This window comes from Hippocampus bargibanti, linkage group LG14 (assembly GCF_051943395.1).
Source record: "Hippocampus bargibanti isolate YZ-2025 linkage group LG14, ASM5194339v1, whole genome shotgun sequence".
Taxonomy (NCBI): Eukaryota; Metazoa; Chordata; class Actinopteri; order Syngnathiformes; family Syngnathidae; genus Hippocampus; species Hippocampus bargibanti.
This window is the reverse complement of record NC_142747.1, coordinates 4,668,036-4,687,707: the sequence shown is the minus strand read 5'-3', so window position 1 is coordinate 4,687,707 and position 19,672 is coordinate 4,668,036. Positions and strand designations below refer to the sequence as shown.

Genomic DNA, 19,672 nt, shown 5'->3' with positions numbered 1-19,672 from the left:
AACCGGGACTATCGATATATCCGATATCGATATAACGAGACTTTACTGTATATATATATATATATTGTGATATCATGAGAGGCTAGCTCTCAGCGGGATGGGACAAGAAGTGCAATGGACGACAGGTTTGGATACAAACAAAAGGTTTTAATCAAGGGTTCCAGGGGGAATTCACAAGCAACAAAGGTTTGAATAGTGTCTCTTCCAATACTTCAAAATAAATAATCAAAATAAAGTTTCTTCTGATACTTAAATCCAAATAAAGTCTCTTCTGAGGTAAAACTGAAGACGGAGTTCTTTACAAGAGTTTCTAGGTCTCACCCCTCTTGACGTCCTCGTCATGTAGCCTAGCCACCTTAGCTAGGTTCAAATCCAGTGTCCAGTCGTGTGGTCCCAACTGGCAATGAGTTCCACGCAGCAATCAACTTCTCCACAGAGCACAGCAATCGAGCTTGTCTTTCCCCAAGCTCCACACTCAGAGGCTCTCTGCCTTAAGAGCCCTGCTTTCCAATCAAGCCCTGATCAGCTGCAGGACTCTCTCTGGGTGGAGCCATCTTAGGGGGATGTATTTGCCCTCCAGGACACAGCCTCTCGTGACATCACAATATATATATTTATATATATATATATACACACACACACAGTGGAACCTTGGCTTACGAACATAATTGGTTCCCAGACAGAGTGTGTAAGCCGAAGTGTGTATCTCAAAAACTAACTTCCCATAGGAAACCATTAAAATGAGAATAATGTGTTCCCTGGTCCACATAAAACATAATTTTCTACTTTCTAATTTTCTAAGCCTTAAAACTCCACAAAATATACCTTATTTTATGTATAATAAATGTGCTATAGTATTATGATTAAAGAAATAGACTGTACTATACAATAAAGTCATTATATTTACCTTTGTGATGGTCGTTAATGGCTTGATGGAATGGAGTGTCCGGTTTCCTCAGCATGAAACACTTGATGAGGAACGTATTCTTCTTCCACCATCTTGAAGAATGATCCCTTGTAGGTACTCCGTGTGATAATTGTATCTAGTTCTTCATCAATTGTGATCTGTTTAGCTGGGTTGATAGCTTTTTGCACCAATTGTACAGATGACTTGTGCGGGTTATTTGTGGAGCCTGATTGATGGGATATTTTAACCTTCCAGTCTACACTCTGCTTTTGAATTTTCAAAGTTGAAACGAGTCTAAATTTCACTGTTTTCTATCCATTTTCTAACCTTTTTTATGTTTTTTCTTTTATTTTTCACTTTTGTTTTTTTGGTTTAAAACTGTCATCTCCCTTTCATGTGTGTGTTTTCTCTCACTCTCTCTCTGTCTGCCTGTGTGTGTGTGCCGCACCCTCCTTTATTCAGATTTTTTTGTCATTTGTCATTCTCATCCCTGATATGTGTGTGTACGTGTGTGTAGGCGTGCGTGTGTGTGTGTGTGTGTGTGTGTGTGTGTGTGTGTGTGTATGCGTGTGCGTGTGTGAGTGTGTGAAAACATATTTGATGTGAGTTCATCAAAACACAGCAGCTCCAATGATAACATTATGAGCATGTTTTAATTTTTCATCCACGGAAGCAGCACTTCATAGCCCAATGGTCAAGGAGCTCACAATATGCATTGCTAGTCATTTTTTTTTGCACACGCGCACGCACGCACATACACCCGCACACACACACACACACACACACACACACACGCACGCACACACACACACACACACACACACACACACACACACACACACACACACACACACACACACACACACACACACACACACACACACACACGGACACGGACACACACACACACACACATAGTCAGTCAGGTCTGCATGTAAGTATCCAAGTAAGATAAAAGCGAAGCGTGATAAATTTCAAACTAAAGCGATTTCGAGACGGGATATTTTTGGATGGGCTCTCAGTCCTCATCTGCGCAAGGTTGAGCCGTGACAGCGCAGAAGATTGACTTTATTGCACATTTGAGTTCGCTGTCCATCTTTTGCATGACACTGATGAGCCATGACATCGCTTTCCTCCGATGTTTGCAGGTTTTCACATTTTTGATTGCGTGTCGAAGGTGCACCGAAAGGACATTTTGCATTCGGAAGGAGATTGATGCGTGTGATAATTTCCCGGCGTGCAAACATTTACATATGCGATGCATGGTTTTGCGGCCCATTTAAATTGGCAGGGCCTTCACGGTGGAGCGACGCGAGACTGATTTTTTTGACCAGGCCGCCGGTGAATCGTGGGGAGCGTGATTAAAAACTGCCTTTCCGCCAACTTTCACTTTTTTGGCTTTTGCAGGCTTTAGTGCTTCACTGCTCGTTTTGTCAGGGTCGTCATTTTCACAGCTGTGTTCGGTGAGACAAACGGTAGCCCGTGAGAGCAAGGCCAAAGTGACCTACCAACATTTACGTTGTCCTCGAGGACTTGACAAAAGCCTTGGCGCTCAATCACACGCTCAAGTGCAAATCCAATCGAATACTATCCGGGAGCCCCATCAAATCTTCCGCCGTGACCAAGATATTAATGCACTGTTTGAGTCAGACGAGTATGAGCCAAGGATTATTTGAGGAAGCATTTTCAGAGAGACACGATCCATCTATGACCTGAACCCCTCACCTCACCCTCACGAGAGGATGCGAGTGGGCATCTTCAGACCATACACGAGGCACACTTTCATATGATTGTAATCCAACCACATGGAAAGACTAAACAGTTGCATTTTTCTTCTCTTTCAGTCTGTAACATTTAAGTCTTTCAAATTAAAAAAGTAAAAGAGCGATTCATCAAACTTAAAATCAAAACTCGAAACAGTAGACTAATAGTGGTCAGGTTGAAATCCCCGTAATTAGGAGCTCAAACTGCAAAAGGGAAGAAAATCCTTTGTCTTTCGAGAGCAATGATGCTAATAATGACGTTGCCGGACCGACGTTCTTGCCAACCGCAAAGCAAGGTCGGCCAAATGGTCCAAGAGCGTTTTTTTTCCTTCTCCTCAAGAGGCTCCCTGATCAATTTCAGCATACTAAAGATAAATATACACGCGGGCGTGCGAATCTGCTTCTATTTAGCTGACCGTCAGACGGTCTCCAGGAATCTGATGGGGGAGAACCGCAATGTGGCCCACTTAACGTTGGGATTCTCCAGCTTGTTTTACCGAAAGGGGCTCGAGAATCCAACGACGCCTGATAAGACAGCTCCCGATCTTGCTTTACTGACCGACGGCGCCCAAAATGCAGCGAAAAAAAGCTTGACTTGCTGCTGATCCAACATTGCTCCTCATTCTTTTGCAACTTTTCATCCAATTCAAATCAAAGGCTTGTGTAATGCCTCAACCTTGAAGTGGAAACTGTTTCATAGGATTGGTGGGAAATCGGCCCCCTCAAGCCAACCAAGTCAGGAGTGTACGGAGGGATTTTTTTCCTCTTTTCCTTTAGTAATCTTCTCCGCCAACTTTATTAGCAACTTCCTTGTGGTTTTACACCTTTATGTGCCCACTAACTATGTCGGACATCCTTGTGAAACAAAATAGGACGAGGACTATTTTTACTATGGATTCTTTTAATTGTCAACCAGGTTGACCGCCGCTTCCAAAACATAATAAATTGCCTACTCAGCTTTGAAAATACCGGACATGAACGCTTGGAAAGTGAGCCGCTTCACATAAAGACGAAGCACTGCTCACTTGCTCACATGCAGTCGACATTCTTTTGTTATTAGCCGTGTAGCTACAGCCGTACTGAATTGAGACGTCATGACAGAGACATTTGGGTAATAGCAATATTTTCTTCTTTTTCATTTTTTTATTTTTTTTTTGTCTCAACACTGAAGCATAAACCTTGTTGATCAAAGTTATCTCTCCTTTAACACAATCACAGATGGACTGCTGAAAGTTGACTCTTTGGCTTCCAATTCTGGTGTTTTAAACATCTACATTTCATCTTAGCTTCACGGTTCGAATGCCATCTTTGTCTTCTCCTGGAATTTTTTTCTTGTCTTAACTTAGATACGTAACTATCCCTCATTATCCTTTGGTCATATCGAGTCTTGTAGCTTTTGAAGTGTTGCGTTTTCGGCGCTTGGTGGAAATGGATCGTGATTTGGGGGAGCAGCTATGGACAGTGTTTAGCTGTGCTAACCAACCAGCCACAGTTAGAATTTGATGTTCGAATTGTTTATGAGTAGCTGAGGTTTATATAAAAATTTGCTCTAGGCTTCTACTTCTGGTGTTTTGCCCACCTACATTTAATGTTAGCTTTGCGGTTAGCATGTCTTCGTTAGATGTGGTCGTTTGAGACGTAAAGGCATCCGTTCTAAGCAAAATGGGCACTTAGCAAACGAACGACTGGAAATCGGGACTTTGAAATGTAAACGTTGCAGCGGTGGAAACATCGAAGAGCGTTTCGACAGTAGGAGGCGCAGCATTCCAAGCTCATTTTTCCAAAGCATTTCTCAAACTCATTGCAAACACTGACATGTTTGCTCTGTAAAATATCTCATTTCTTGCAAAACGCTTGGGCTCAACCCTTTGCAGATTATTCTTGCCACAGCCACAGCACGCTACAAGTTGACAAAGGTGAAGCTATGGGAAATGGAGCAAGATTTTGTCGTGACATGGTCGCTTAGCTGGGAGCGTTTTTTTCATTTTTCTTCCTCAGACTTTCTACGAGGCTCGTTTTGAAGCCAACACGTCTGTGTTTTATTGGGCTCTTCGTGTCCCTTTGGGTTTATGGTTTGCGGCTTGGCTAATTTTCCAACGCCGGTTTTTCATTTGCATACGACCTCACATTGTCTTGTGTGGGAAGTGCCGATCTCCTGGACCGCAAGGGGGAGACGTCGCCGCCGGAGCCGCCGATGGAAATGATAGTTTTGGGGCACTTGGCTCCAAGTAGGAGCGATTTATGCGAAAGTGGGGCAGGTTATCTGCGAGTTCATTCCCCCCGACATGCCTCACGCATCTGCGGCAAACTTTGCGGCGGTTTGAGGCTTTGCAAACTCATCCGAACTGATTTTTGAGCAGAAGCGGCAGACGCTTCCTTCCAGCTCTTCCTCTCGGATTTCGCCACTGCATTTTCCGTTCCGTGCCGTAATAACAGTTGCATTGGGTTTTTATGAGCAGCATATGGGTGAGCGATAGAGGGAGGTTAGGGGGGTTGTAGCCGCCAAATTGGAAAACAAGGGCCGTCTTCTCGAATATCATGGCAAATACAATGAACCTGTTTGTTATTAATCGTGCCTGAGCAACCCGCCACATGTAAAACATTTAGCAAAACTCTTGAAACTTGGAAAGATAAATAAATTAGCCCAATCACACTTTAATGCACAGGTGAGAAAGTCAAGGCCTGGGGGCCAAATCCGGTCCGCCACATCATTTTTTTCGGCCCGTGAAAGCAAATTAAACTTGTTAAATTCCATGATGATTGCTAAAATCTTAGCCAAAATTTCATATTTTTGGATGTCAACCACAATAAAAGTCATTATTCTTGACTTCAGATTTGAAAACGAGTTATTCATTAATTTACTGTGTGCTCTATATGTAATATTTGAAGGGATTTAAACATTCTAATGGGTTCCCCAAATTCATAACGGCCCTCGAGAGGAAACTACAATGTGGCCCGCGGCAAAAAATGACTTTGACACCCCTGCTTTAATGGATAAATATGAAATGTTGTTAATACCTCTATAACGAGAGGAGGCAAGAAAAATTTTACGTGAGCAATTTTTGAAATTGTAACATAAGCCCGAAGTTTTGGTTGAAAAAAATAGAGGCTTTAGTTTCGGAATTTCACAACTGCTCGTTCGCTACATTGGCCCAAACGCACCCGAAACAGTTATCCTAGAACGGTGGTGCTCAACTGGGCATATGTGCCCAAATTGTGTGGGTCACAGATGACTCATAAGTGCAGTTTTTGTATTCTATTGTGATTGTTTTACAGCCCAGGTGTCAAAGTCAAGGCCCGGGGGCCAAATTCGGCCCGCCATACCATTTTGTTCAGCCCGGGAAAGCAAATCTAAATTCCATAATGTTAGCTAAAGTACCAACAAAAAGTTTGTATTGCCGTACATAAACCACAATAACAGTCATTTTGTATTATTTCAAATTTAAAAACTAGTCATTTATAATTTTGTTGTGCACTGTATATGTAATATGAGGAGTGGATGAAACCTTCGAATGGGTTCTCCAAATTCAGAACGGCCCAAGAGAGGAAACAAGAACTACAATGTGGCCCGTGGCAAAAATGACTTTGACACCCCTGTTTTAGAGCTTTTTGCTTTCAACCAAAATCAAATTCAGTCAAATTCATTCACCCCACCCTTCCCCCCAAAAATTAACTCATTGTCATAGTTTTTCACAGGGTACCATTTAAACAAAAAATATATTGTTCTTCATTTCCTCAAAAGTGACGGTGTGCCAATAAAAACTTGCAAGTGCTAGAAACACTTTCGAAAACTGACGCAAGGATGCCAATGCCAAATGGCAAAACCATTTTTTCATGTGTCTTTGCCATTTAATCACAGCTGAACAAATTTTGTTTATCATTTTGAAGTTTTGCCATGAAAAATTTGCAGGCGGTGTCATTCAAGCTGTTTTGACCCCATTTTCAACCAGAAACTCTCTCCTATGTTGCCAAACAGCTGACAAACAAACAAACAAAAACAACAATCACCCAAATGCTTGAGGCTCACTTCTTTCATAGAAACTGTTTGAATATTACATCTCGAGCCAGCTAACCAGCCAGCCCGTGTGTGTGTGTGCACGCATTAAAGATGGAGTAGCTGACTCCTATGGCGCTCGTTTTCCCCCTTTTCCTGGTGCGGTTTATTATTTGGCTGGCGTGCACACTCCTACACGCCGCTCGTCCGCCGTTAGGAGTTACAATGCACACCTCCCATCTGCTGCTCCGACATCAGAGTGGAGCCTGAATGACTGCTTAAGCTTAAGCCTTCATCGCCTCAAATGAATGATTTTACTCACACTCACTTCTTTTTTTTCGGGGTGGGGGGGGGAGTCTGGTTTTGAATGATGAACCTTATTTTGCTTGGCTCTGCTCTTGATGACAATTCGGGTGTTTGAACATTGTAGAAACAGGTCCTTTTTTCCTGTCTGGTTCTGCCAGCAGACAAGGCATTTAGTCTCATGCTCTCAAACATTTATATTTGTCTTTCAAACTCAACACGGCCTGGATGAGTTTTTGGAAAGTGTAGATATTACTTTTGGAGTCCACTACGGACCACTTGAGATTCTAGCAAAGTGGTTCTAAACCGGAGGTGCTCGCACTACCTAGGAGTGCAAGAATGCTTCCTCGGGGGTGTGAGGATACCCTGAAGGAAATGAACCATTTTTCGGAGATCATGGTCAGGTAACCGAAAAAAGTGAAACATTCTGGAAAACAAGAAGTCAGTGTGTAAATTGGCATTAGGATGAATGTTAATTAAGCCTAATAGCTGTATAGTAAATCAAGTTTCATTATAATTATGTAATATATACAATTTATATATATATATATATAAATTTATTTATTATTTGTATTTTATGTAGTTATAATTTATTTTTATTAGAAAGTTAAATACTGTTAAATGAATAACAATAAACAATATAAATTTGGGAAGCTAACATAATTTTGACAGGTATGCTTTAGAACAGGGGTCGGGAACCTTTTTGACTAAGAGAGCCATAAATGTAAAATATTTAGAAATGTTTTTCAGTGAGAGCAACACACGCGCGCGTGCATACACACGCACGCAAACATGCACGCACGCAAGGCCACTTTTCAACAAAATGTCAGAATTGGATTGGATTGGATTGGATTTATTAGTCTTGCAGAATCAATCGCAGAATGTATTTATGTAGTTATTTAAAATAACTTTGTGATAGTACTCACCGTTAACATGAATGGTTTTCCGTTCCTCATGATTGGTAAAAATACTTGCAAACAATCGGAATTAAAGTCAACTTGCCGGGTCCATAGGCGAAGTTACTGCTTGCTCGCCTGCACACGGCTAATTAGCTTCCACACTTGCTTTCTGCTGTCTCTCGCAGAAGTATATTGATGCTACCATTAGCATGGGACTTGTTAAAATGCCACTGACATTCGACTGTTTCATCGATTGTATTGTTTCATTGCAAATTAGAGTCAGAACCTTTTCTCTCCACAAAGGCGAATACTCCGGTACATTCAAGCTAAAGGGTACTCGCCATTTTTTTTTACACATCGGGATTATTTAAAGGGGCATTTACCTCCTTCAACATTACAGCCAGTATCATCCAATCAAAATTGCGCTTTCTGCCAACTGCAGCCCCAACAGGAAATGAACAGCGTAAATGCGAGAATATGTATTTAGTTTTATTGGCGAGCCATATGCAATCATCAAAAGAGCCATATATTGCAAATTTCCCCATTATGGGACGAATAAAGGTTTTCTGATTCTGATTCTGATATGGCTAGGGAGCCATAGGTACCCGACGGCAAAATTGAGTGAGACATCAGCCCGCCTGACGATTTTACAAAAATCGTTGGTTCCCAAAAAGTAGCATTCTTGCTTCCAATGTTGCTCAGATTTCGATCGACACTACCTAAAAAAAAAGGGAAAAAAAAGAAAAGATTGTCTGGGCGGGGGCCATCCTCAGATGAAAATGTAACCACACTACAGATCTCATCGTAAACACGTTGGCTTGAATCTCGCTGTGAGAATGTAGTTGCAGTCGGCCTCCACGACTTGCAAATGATTATACAGTGCCGGTCCCCAGGGGCCCCATCTTGCATCTCTGGAGATTCCTGCAGTCAATGAATCGGGTGGCTGGCGGCTGGTGAGCTACTATTATGACTTTGGCGGGTTGCAGCCATCTGTAGATAGCGCACTTTATTAAAACCGCACCACAAGCGGGATATTACAGGGTATAATGTGCCACACCGAAGCGAACTGTGTGGTACGCCGCCGTTCCGCAGCCGCCACCGCTGTCGCTGTCCTTTGTAGACAGACGCCATTCCCCGAGCAGACGGTCTCCCCCGGCGCTGGCATCCTTCCCGGTTCCTGGAGAAGTCATCCTTCACAGTTTTCCCTCAGAGCCCACATCCTGTCAGAGAGCCTGCTTGGCTCCGGTAAACAAAATAGAAAGAGTCCAAAGATGCTTTCAAACTGCACATGTGACCAGATTCTTGCTCGACTATTATATATTCTTCGATCTGGTCTACCTTGCTTCCGACATTTGGAATGACAATTTTTCAAACACCCATGGGTTTTTGTTTTTTCGTGTCTTCTCCATAGGTGATGGCAACGGATGCAGATGGTGGTTCCTTTGGGTCCATCACCTACTCGCTGAGTTCTGGCCCCAACGGTGCCATGAACTCCCAGTTCACCATCGACAAAGAGACCGGCGTCATCTGCACTCGAGGCGTGCTGGACCACGACCAAGGCCAGAGCAGCTACGACTTTACAGTCACTGCGGTGGATGGGGTAAGCCGTGGCCCACATGAAAAGGAGTCTTGATACGAACACGTCTCGTAAACCCAGCAACACGCAACGTGTTGTCATTCGGGGTCATGGTGTCAAGACGTGAGCATCCGGTCGATTTATGTTTGCTATCCCTGTGAAAATACAAGCTGAGAAATGAAAATGACGGCCATGTTAAAACGATTAGTTAAGGGGGAAGAAATACCCTCGCTGTCAGCCGGTAATATTTTATTTGTTTGAACGGCTGCCTCCTTTGTTTTGGCCACCTGGTCCAAATGAAACGACTGCATTGTATTCGCTGCAAATGAAAAGCCTTTATGAAATGGACTGCTGAAAAGACCTCTTGCCCTTTAGCCGGCATCACTCGGGGGAGGCTATCAATCTGATCTGTTGGGACTTTTCTCCGAGGTCCTTCTATACATAGACCGTTTTCCCAAGGGGTTTATTTCGACACCATTAACGGGGTCGACTTGCAACGCTGGTGAGTGTTTGGTGAGTTATCTAACATGACGGTCTGAAATAACAAGAGAGCTTTTTGATTTTCGGACAGGGGGGACTGAGCACACTCGCCTACGTGAAGGTAGATCTGCTGGACGTGAATGATAACAGACCCGCCTTCTATCCGCTGAGCTACGCTGTCAGTCTCAGCTCGCAGAGCGCTCCCGGGACCTCTGTAGTCCGAGTGATCGCCTATGACCCAGACTCGGGAGAGAATAGCCGGATTACGTACCAAACTGTATCTGGAGGGTCTTCATCTTACTTCACCCTCAACAAAGACACAGGTTTGTCCCGTTTGCCACATTTTGACCTTCAACGTACATACCGGATCGACTCCACATGCACTTTTGTTTGTGCAGGTGTGATCTCTCTTTCACGCTCCGTCCACGGAAAGGCCAACTCGGTTATACCGATGGTGATCTCAGCCCGGGACGGGGGCGGGTTGGCTACCCTGGCAAACGCCAAGGTCAACATCAGCGTGGTGGCGGATGCGGTGGCAGCCCCCATGTTTGAACAGGCTCAGTATTACTTTGCAGTTTCAGAGGATGTCTTGCAGGGAACCATCGTGGGTAGCGTACAAGCCAAGAGTAAGGCAGGTATGTCCTGACCCAGATGGTATGTCACAAATTCAGAATTGGCATCACTCATAAATTCCATTTTGCAAACATGTTTATCCATTTATATTCCCAGATCTTTATGCACACCCTGGAAAATGACAAATGATATCTTTGGAGCATGCTTAAGTGCTTTTCACAACAGCCTCTGGAGTAATGATGACTTCTGGTTTGTGTCTCGTTTCCCCCTCCTTTCAGGCCACCCCAGGGATTTGGCCTACGCCATCAGCTCCGGGGACCCCGTGGGATACTTTACAGTGGATGCAGACACCGGAGCTTTGCGAACCAGTCTGTCCCTGGATCATGAAGCGCAGCCCACGCTTGACTTGGAAGTACAGGTCCGCACCGGCAACCCCCCGGCGTTCGGTCAGACCCGTATCCACGTCACCATTGAGGATGTCAATGACAACCCACCCGCGTTTCTTCCCTCATCCTCCGAGTCCCTGCTTTTGCCAGAGCAAACCGAAATGGGGACGGTGGTGTATCGCGTACAAGCCGAGGACAGAGACTCCGGACCTAATGGCCAATTATCCTTTGAACTGTCATCTCAGAGTGGCGTTCAGAGATCTTTCAGCGTAGAACGCAGCAGCGGTGAGATAAGACTGGTAGGGCTCCTCAACTATGAGAGCGTGCCCCGCTATGATCTGCAAGTGGTGGCCAAAGACAGTGGAGTGCCTCAGCTTAGCGCTACTTTCATGCTGGTGATCCATGTCCAAGCTGAAAATGACCAGGGACCCGTGTTTGATACTCTAAGCTACAGAGTGGAGCTCAAAGAAGGCACACCCATCAATACGCGCTTCTTGCGGGTGCGAGCCCTCAACAGAGAAACCATGGGCTCGGTTTACACCACCCCCCTTTCGTATCACCTACGACCAGATGGCGACACCGCCGGCTTTGGCATCACTTTGGACAGCGGTTGGCTCTTTGTGAAGAGCGCCCTGGACCGAGAAGTCAAGGACATGTATCTTCTGACCGTGCTGGCCAGCGCAGGTCATGGGCAGCTGAAAAAGACAGGCAGTGCCACCGTGAGGATATCTGTGACGGACGAGAATGACAACTCGCCTCGAATGGCGCAGCCTAGAGTCTTTATGGCCGTGAGGGAAAACCTGCCAGTGGGGACAGGCTTTGGTCACGTGTTGGCCACCGATCGGGACAGTGGCTCCAATGGACGCCTTAGCTATCGTCTGCAGCATCCTGATCGCAATTTCCAGATAAATTCTCACACAGGTCAGTTGCACACATGCAGACCATTTTTACCATGTTTCAAGATAATCCGTTGCTCTTGCATCCCCAAGTATGTGTCATTGAAATGATCGTTGATCGTTGATAATTCATGGATCTTATTTGGAACTTATGGACTTATTTAGGTCCAGAAATGCAAACAACTGTTCGACTGTGCTACTCTCAAACACACATTTTCATTCCATCCATGTTCGATACCAATTTTAGGTTGCCAAAATAAGGGTTGGACCTAACCCGGCGGCGTTTTGCCAAGATGCAGCAAAAAAAATAACCAAATGGGCCTCTATTCAATTCAAAGAAACTAACAGACAGCTCACTTTCAATGTTAGGCTTCAGTTATCCTTAGAAGCGGGTAGTATGGTTCGAACCAGCAAACTCCACTTAGAAATGTTCTGGTTGATTTTCAAACCCAGATCTCTCGCCTGTGACTGTATATCCTTGTAATAGTTGCGTAAAAAATCTCATCAGATCATTAATTGATACCTTAGGTCAAAGCCGAGCCAATTGTTTTTATTGGAAAGGCTGCAAATCAAAGCCGCAAATATCTTCATATGACAGATTCATGGCACACTTCCCAACCGGAGCGGAATTATTTCAATTATTCACAAATAAAATCAATTAAAGTTAAACTTGCGTCTCCTCCCCCGCTGCGGTGAATAAGTCAGGCGGTGGCGACAGTGCCTCGTTGCGCTCTAATTGGCTTACTGACTCTGTTAAGCTGTGGGAGGAGATGAAGACCCTGATTTGCGATCTCTTTCTGGCAGCGGAGCGAGTTTCAGCGGCATCTTTCAGGCTAACAATGCGGATCTTGCTGATGCAGATCTTCTACATCGTATAGTACCCAGGTGTTATCGGATCAAAGTCTGTTAGCTGTGCAGTACGGTACTCGTATGTTACCTGGGCTGAGATGAAGCCTCACTTCTCTCTCAGGTGAAATGAGCACCAAGGCTACCCTGGACAGGGAGCAGCAGTCCAGCTACCAACTGGCAGTGGTTGTGCAGGACGGAGGCTCGCCCTCACGCAGCGCCACAGGTACCGTCTTCGTCAGTGTGCTGGATGACAATGACAACGCCCCGACTTTTGTCCAAAGCCACCTGGGGAAAAAGATCATCCTACAGGTGATACCACAAGACTGTTGACAAACACACATGACAATGCCGATCATAACTTTGCTCCTATTTATTTGAAGGTATTGGAGGGTGAGTCATCTGGGGTTCTGCTCGGCACGGTACAAGCCAAAGACCCAGACGAAGGCGAGAATGGCACTGTACTCTACTCTTTGTCAGGTACAGCAGTAAGAAATCATGGAACCATTTTTTGCATGTTGACTGTGCAGTGATGTCATCTCACTAAATATTCAAAGCTAAAACAAGATTGGGCGGACTAACCGGCACCCGGTGAGCTCACAGTGCTAAAATGCATGTTTCCTGTTTCTTAGCTTACTAAAAAAATAATAAAAAAAGAACTGTTTTATTATAACCTTTGAAACTTTCTTCTGTTTTAAGATATGCCATTTTTGATTTTGTTGTGGTGTCTTGTTGAGCTACACCCTTGTGCAAAATAATTGCAACACCCTGTTCTTTTGGCATAAAATTGATTGTTTACATTTTTTGACAACTCAAATTATTAAAATGTACATTTTAGTAAGAAGTACATCATCCCTTATTCTTTATCACCTCAGCGATGCGTTTTGGCATGGAATCGACCAGATTTTGACAGTTGTTGATGATGTAGCAGGTCTTAATTATAGCACAAATTAGGGCTTTTTGTTGTGCATTCTTTCTCACGCAGACGAATCTTGATTATTGACCAAAAATGTTGCCGATTTTTCGATTAGATTTGTTGGTGTTCTCCCTTTGGCGTTATAATTGCAGCACGTTTCCGTGGTGTTGTATCCATTTCATTGAAGAAGAACTGATTTACAAGCCAAAAACCCTTCTTTTTATAGTTATAGTGGAAAGGGCATTAGGACATGGTAATCCATTAATTATCCAATCAGAGGCCTGGAAAACAAGTAATTAAGAATGTGGTTGGTCAAGCAGACAGACTCCACCCCTATTGTGGCAAACATTGTTCTGAACTTTTCACAGGCTTTAGAATGATTTAAACCAGCAAACAGTCAATGTCATGACTGTATGCTGTATGCTGTCGGTGTGACTGAGGAATTCAAGGTGGAGGTGGGACTCCACCAGGGGTCAGCTCTGAGCCCCTTCTTATTTGCTATGGTGATGGAGAGGCTGACAGACGATGTTAGACAAAAATCTCCTTGGACCATGATATTTGCAGATGACATTGTGATCTGTAGCGAGAACAGGGAACATGTGGCGGAGAAACTAGAGATGTGGAGATATGGAGAGGAATGAAGATCAGTCGCAGCAAGATGGAATATATGTGTGTGAATGAGAGGGATCCAAGTGCAAGAGTGATGCTACAGGGAGAAGAGATAAAGAAGGTGGAGGATTTTAAGTACTTGGGGTCAACTGTCCAGAGCAATGGAGAGTGTGAAAAAGAGGTGAAGAAGCGTGTCCAGGCAGGCTGGAGCGGCTGGAGCGGCTGGAGAAAAATGTCAGGTGTGATGTGTGATAGAGCTAGGATGAAAGGAAAAGTGTATAAAACAGTGGTGAGACCAGCCATGATGTTTGGACTGGAGACAGTGCCACTGAAGAAAAGACAGGAAGCAGAGCTGGAGGTAGCAGAACTGAAGATGTTGAGGTTTTCTTTGGGAGTGACCAGGTTGGATAGGATCAGGAATGAGTACATTAGAGGGACAACTCATATTAGAGGCTTTGCAGAGAAAGTCATAGAGGCCAGACTGAGATGGTTTGGACATGTCCAGAGGAGAGAGAGTGACTATATCGGGAGAAGGATGCTGAGCCTTGAACTGCCAGGCAGGAGACCGAGAGGAAGACCGAAGAGGAGATTTATGGATGTGGTCAAAGAGGACATGAAGGTAGCTGGTGTGAGAGAAGAGGATGCACAAAACCGGGATAGATGGAGGACATTGATTCGCTGTGGCGACTCCTGAGGGGAAAAGCCGAAAGAAAAAGAAGAAAAAGTCGTCAATATCACACTGTGGTGCAATTAATTTGCACAAGGGTGTAATTCTCTCTCTGACTTTAACGAGCTAACAGCGGGTGACTTTGGATCGCCAAAAACAACTCATTCTTGGAAACATAAAAAGCAAATGTGATAAATGAAAATTCAAATATGATTTCTTGATTTCATTTGGAGCTCTACAATAAACTTTGAGTACCTTGTGTCTCACAGGTCCGAGGGTCGAACGGTTTTTCCTGAACCCCAACACAGGCGAGCTGCACTCATCATCGCCCCTAAGCCACTCGGAGCGCCCCGAGTACTCGTTGACGGTGACGGCGAGCGACCGTGGACTGCCACCTCGCAGCTCCTCCTGCCTAGTCACTATCCAGGTCAGACCCAATCTGGATCCGGGCCAGCCCAAACAACACATGTGTGGTGGTGGGGAAGCGGTGGGAGTTAGGGGGTCCACGTCTGCGGGGCCCCTCATACGTATCAGACAAGGCTCATTCCCCTTTTCTCGCCGTGACATTTCAAAAGAAATTTAAATTTTCTTTCACTGGAAAAGCGGGTGTGAATCAAACACTCCCAGCTGGCTTGTGTGATGCATGCCAGCTGTGATGGCGGCTTTTGGCGGTGACTTCAACACTCTTTCAAAACAGTAGCCCCTTTTGACATTGAGTGGCGGTGCAAAATAGCCCATTTTCAGCCTATTATTTTGGACGTCCTACTCTTTCATTTGTAACCCCAGAACGCAATGTCGACACCGAGGAAGGGACATCTCGGTTCTAGGAAAATGGCATTGCCAAATCGACAAATTTATAGCTCACTCTTTTTCCTAAAACTTAAATACATAATTATTTAAGAATTGGATTATACGGGCCAATGTTGTTCTTGCCTGCTGATGCATTTATTTTACATCCTTTAATCATCTCTTGACGCTTATTTTCCAAGTCGGTCAACATTCAGAGCTGCAAGGGCTGACTTCTTCCATCGAATGTGGAAGCAATTTATAGCTTGTCATGTCGCATATTGTCAAAAAAAACTTCCACTGACTGCGGTGGGCATCCACGAAGATGCAATGGCCGGTGTTCAAATGTGGAAAAATAGCGTGTCATTTTTTTTTCAATCATTTCCCTCCCTCCCTCCTGGAATTGCTGTTTCGTATTATCATGATGAATCAATAGATTAAACACCGATGTTTGTGACTGCTCGTACCCTTGAGGAAAACTACTTAGAGATCTTGAAAATGGTCGTCTGAAAATCAGTCCCAAAAATTCTTCTTCTCGACAACGTTTTTGAGATTTCTATCGAAACAAAAGGTTGACACACAAACACGTGTGCGCGCACACACACACACACACACACACACACACACACACACACACACACACACACACACACACACACACACACACACACACACACACACACACACACACACACACACACACACACACACACACACACTACAAAATATACCCAAATATCCGGAAATAAAAGGGGCGGAGCGCTGGTCGATTGGTTAGTGGATGGACCTCATAGTCATGGTTGTTTATATTCATTTTTTTCTTTTTGCAGGTTCTCAACATGAGCAGACCTTCTTCAAAGTCCAACACGCATTCCATAGCCTTCAACTCTGTGGAGGAAGCTGAGCCGGGTTCGGTAATCGGCTCCATCCGTCTTCACGATGTAGAAACTCTGGCTGAGGGCGAGATTACCTACTTGGTGGTGGGCGGTACAGACAGGGACGGGACTTTTGTGGTGGATCGCTTGACCGGAGACGTCTACCTGGCTCGGCCTCTTGACTACGAGCAAGACACGCACTATACGCTGAAGATCGAGGTGGATGACTTCTCTCAGGCTCCGCCCATCAGCAACCTTGTCAATGTGGACATTAACGTAAAGGACATCAACGACCACGCCCCTCAGTTCCCCGAAGACCCAATCACGGTCATTGTTTCGGAAAGCGTCCAGCCGGGTACTTCGGTCTTCACGTTCCAGGCCTCAGACAAGGATGGCAGCGGGCCCAATAGTGACCTGAGGTACTCCATCCTCCGGCAGTATCCGGAAATACCCGGTCTGCTCACTCTGGACCCTTCCACCGGGGTTCTAACATTAAACCAAGAGCTGGACCACGAGGTGAACCCCGACCTGATCTTGGTGGTCAAAGCAACGGACTCGGCGGTGAACGTCAGCAAAAGGCAGTGGAGCTCAGTCACGGCCAGGATTTACGTCACGGACGAGAACGACAACCCGCCTGTGTTCAGCTCGCCAACGGCGGTGTGCGTGATGGAGGACCAGCCCATCGGTTTCGTGGCACTCTATGTCATGGCCAGTGATGCGGACCGAGGGGAAAATGGCAGAGTGACCTACAGAATCCAATCGGGCAACACGGGTGGGACCTTCAACCTCAACCCCAACACTGGTAAGATGTGGGCTAAATAGCACGAACAAAATGTTTTCCAAGCCCTCAGGCAACTATTTTTCCCCCAAAAAGTGAAAAATGACAAACATTGCCACTCTTTTTGCCAAGTTGGACATTTTGTGGATACTGAGATGCCTAATTTACAACAGATTCTTTTCTTAGAGACAGTAGCTTTTTTAGGTGTTGAATTACCTTACCTTAGACCAGGGGTTGGGAACCTTTTTGACTAAGAGAGCCATAAAAGTAAAATATTTAGAAATATTTTTCTGCGAGAGCCACACGCATGCGCGCGCGCACATACAAACGCTCGCGTGCGCGCGCACACACACGTGCACGCGCGGCCACTTTTCAACAAAATATCAGAATGTATTATTTCAAATAACTTTGTGATAGTACTCACCGTTAACATGGATGGTTTTCCGTTCCTCGTGTTTGGTAAAAATCCAGGAAAACGATATGAGGCGAAGTTACTGCTAGCTAGCCTGCACACGGCTCATAAGCTTCCACACTTGCTATCTGCAATCTACTACGTTAACATGGGGCTTATTAAAATGTCACTGACATTCGACTGTTTCATCGATGGTATTGTTTCATTGCAAATTAGAATCAGAACATTTTCTCTCCTCTAATGCTTCGGTGCTTTCACGCCGAAGTGCACTAGTTGGGCGTTTACCTGTTTCAACATGACGGCCACGATCGTCCAATCAACATGGCGCTTTCGGCCATTCTAGGTCAGTGTCATCCAATCAAAATGGCGCTTTCCGCCAATTGCAGCCCCAACGGGAAATGAACGACGAAAAAAACGACAATATGTATTATAATACAGTAAAGTCTCGTTATATCGATATCGGATATATCGATAGTCCCGGTTATATCGATACTATTTCTATGCACGCACGGAGAAAATTACATGCAAACAGGGTCGGATATATCGATAGTCCCGGTTATATCGATATTCTTTCGGACTCCCTTGAATATCGATATAACGAGACTTTACTGTATGTAACATTTATCGGCGAGCCATATGCAATCATCAAAAGAGCCATATATGGCTTGCGAGCCATAGGTTCCCGACCCCTGCCTTAGACAGTATGAACCTAACACGACAGTGATACCTCAGCTTGGCTTACGAACGTTAAAGTCACAAGAATTTAATCTTGGCCTGCAAACTATTTTTTGGGATACACACGGAGTGCCACAATGAGTGTTTTCGTTTGCGAATGAGCCCGTTCTCCTAACAAGGAACTGGCAGCCTTTTTTTTGTCCTCTATTCCCCACCCCTAGTCTTTGGTTAAAGCCGCGCGTGATTGGTCAAGAACGCAGCAGTGAGGGGGGTTTACAGAAACACAGAGCTGCAAATAATAATATAGGCAGACGACAGAGAATGAGAAAATGGATAGAAAACACAGTCAAATTTGCACTCGTTTCAACGTTATCGATAGTTCAAAGGCAGAGTGTAGACTGCAAGGTGAAAATATCCCATCAGGCTCCGCAGATAACACGCACAAGCCATCTGTACACTTGATGCAAAAGCTATCAACCCAGCTAAACAGAACACAATTGATGAGGAACTTTTCACCTTACACATACTGTCTGGGAATCAATTAAGTCCGTAAACCAAGGTATCACTGTATTGTGAGATTCCTTCTAGACCGTTCACCCCCTCAAACTGCATCCAGACTAACGCTAGCGCAAGCACACAATGAGCTAATTGAACCGAAGTACGCCCCATGAAAGCTAGCAAACGATAAAGATAAGGAAATAGCTTTTTGGATTGGATTTGCCTTTATTCGTCTCGCAGTAGAGAAATTTACATTTCACGTCATGTTTAGCGTGTTTTGTTTAAAAGTCCATAATGATCGACGAGGGCCTTTCAATTTTAGTTGTTTTCAGTCTGGGAGGGGGTGGGGGGTGGGGGTAGAGTCAGACATTTTCAGGAACCAAATATTCCAATTGACGTTGCTAAAGATGAGCCATTGCCGAGATCAAGGAAACAAATTGGCTGCCCCCAACCCGCAACCCCAATAAATTCACACCTTATCTAACCAATGACTCCAGAGATGATTGACATATGGCAACTACCATAGGAGGCGTTGTAATCCAGGATTCATTTCAACCTCCCAAAGTTTCTTTTTGCGGTTTCTTCGCATGTTAAAAATCTGCCTTGGAACCTGCACCCTCTTGCTCACCTTTTATATTTCCACCACCCGCTGCGAATTCCATTCCACGGCGCAGCAGCTGGCCCACATGTGTTCACCTGTTCCTGTCATTTCATGGCTGCTCCCGTTTCAAAAATTTGCAACACCTGTAAATTTCTCTGGCCACTGTAGATCCGCTCACCTTTGAACAGCGAAAGACCCCCGACTCCATCTTCACTCACATGCAAACTCTTGT

At 44.7% G+C, this 19,672-nt stretch overlaps 1 protein-coding gene across 1 annotated transcript in view; it reads left to right on the top strand.

Moving 5' to 3' along the window:
- Positions 1–19,672, top strand: part of LOC148888052 (protocadherin-16-like) — a 110,166-nt gene that overhangs the window by 77,227 nt on the left and 13,267 nt on the right. The window contains 8 exon segments of the mRNA XM_089013639.1: positions 9,278–9,466; positions 10,014–10,245; positions 10,321–10,557; positions 10,774–11,802; positions 12,748–12,935; positions 13,007–13,103; positions 15,085–15,242; positions 16,432–17,278. Coding sequence (XP_088869765.1) covers positions 9,278–9,466; positions 10,014–10,245; positions 10,321–10,557; positions 10,774–11,802; positions 12,748–12,935; positions 13,007–13,103; positions 15,085–15,242; positions 16,432–17,278 — 2,977 coding nt within the window.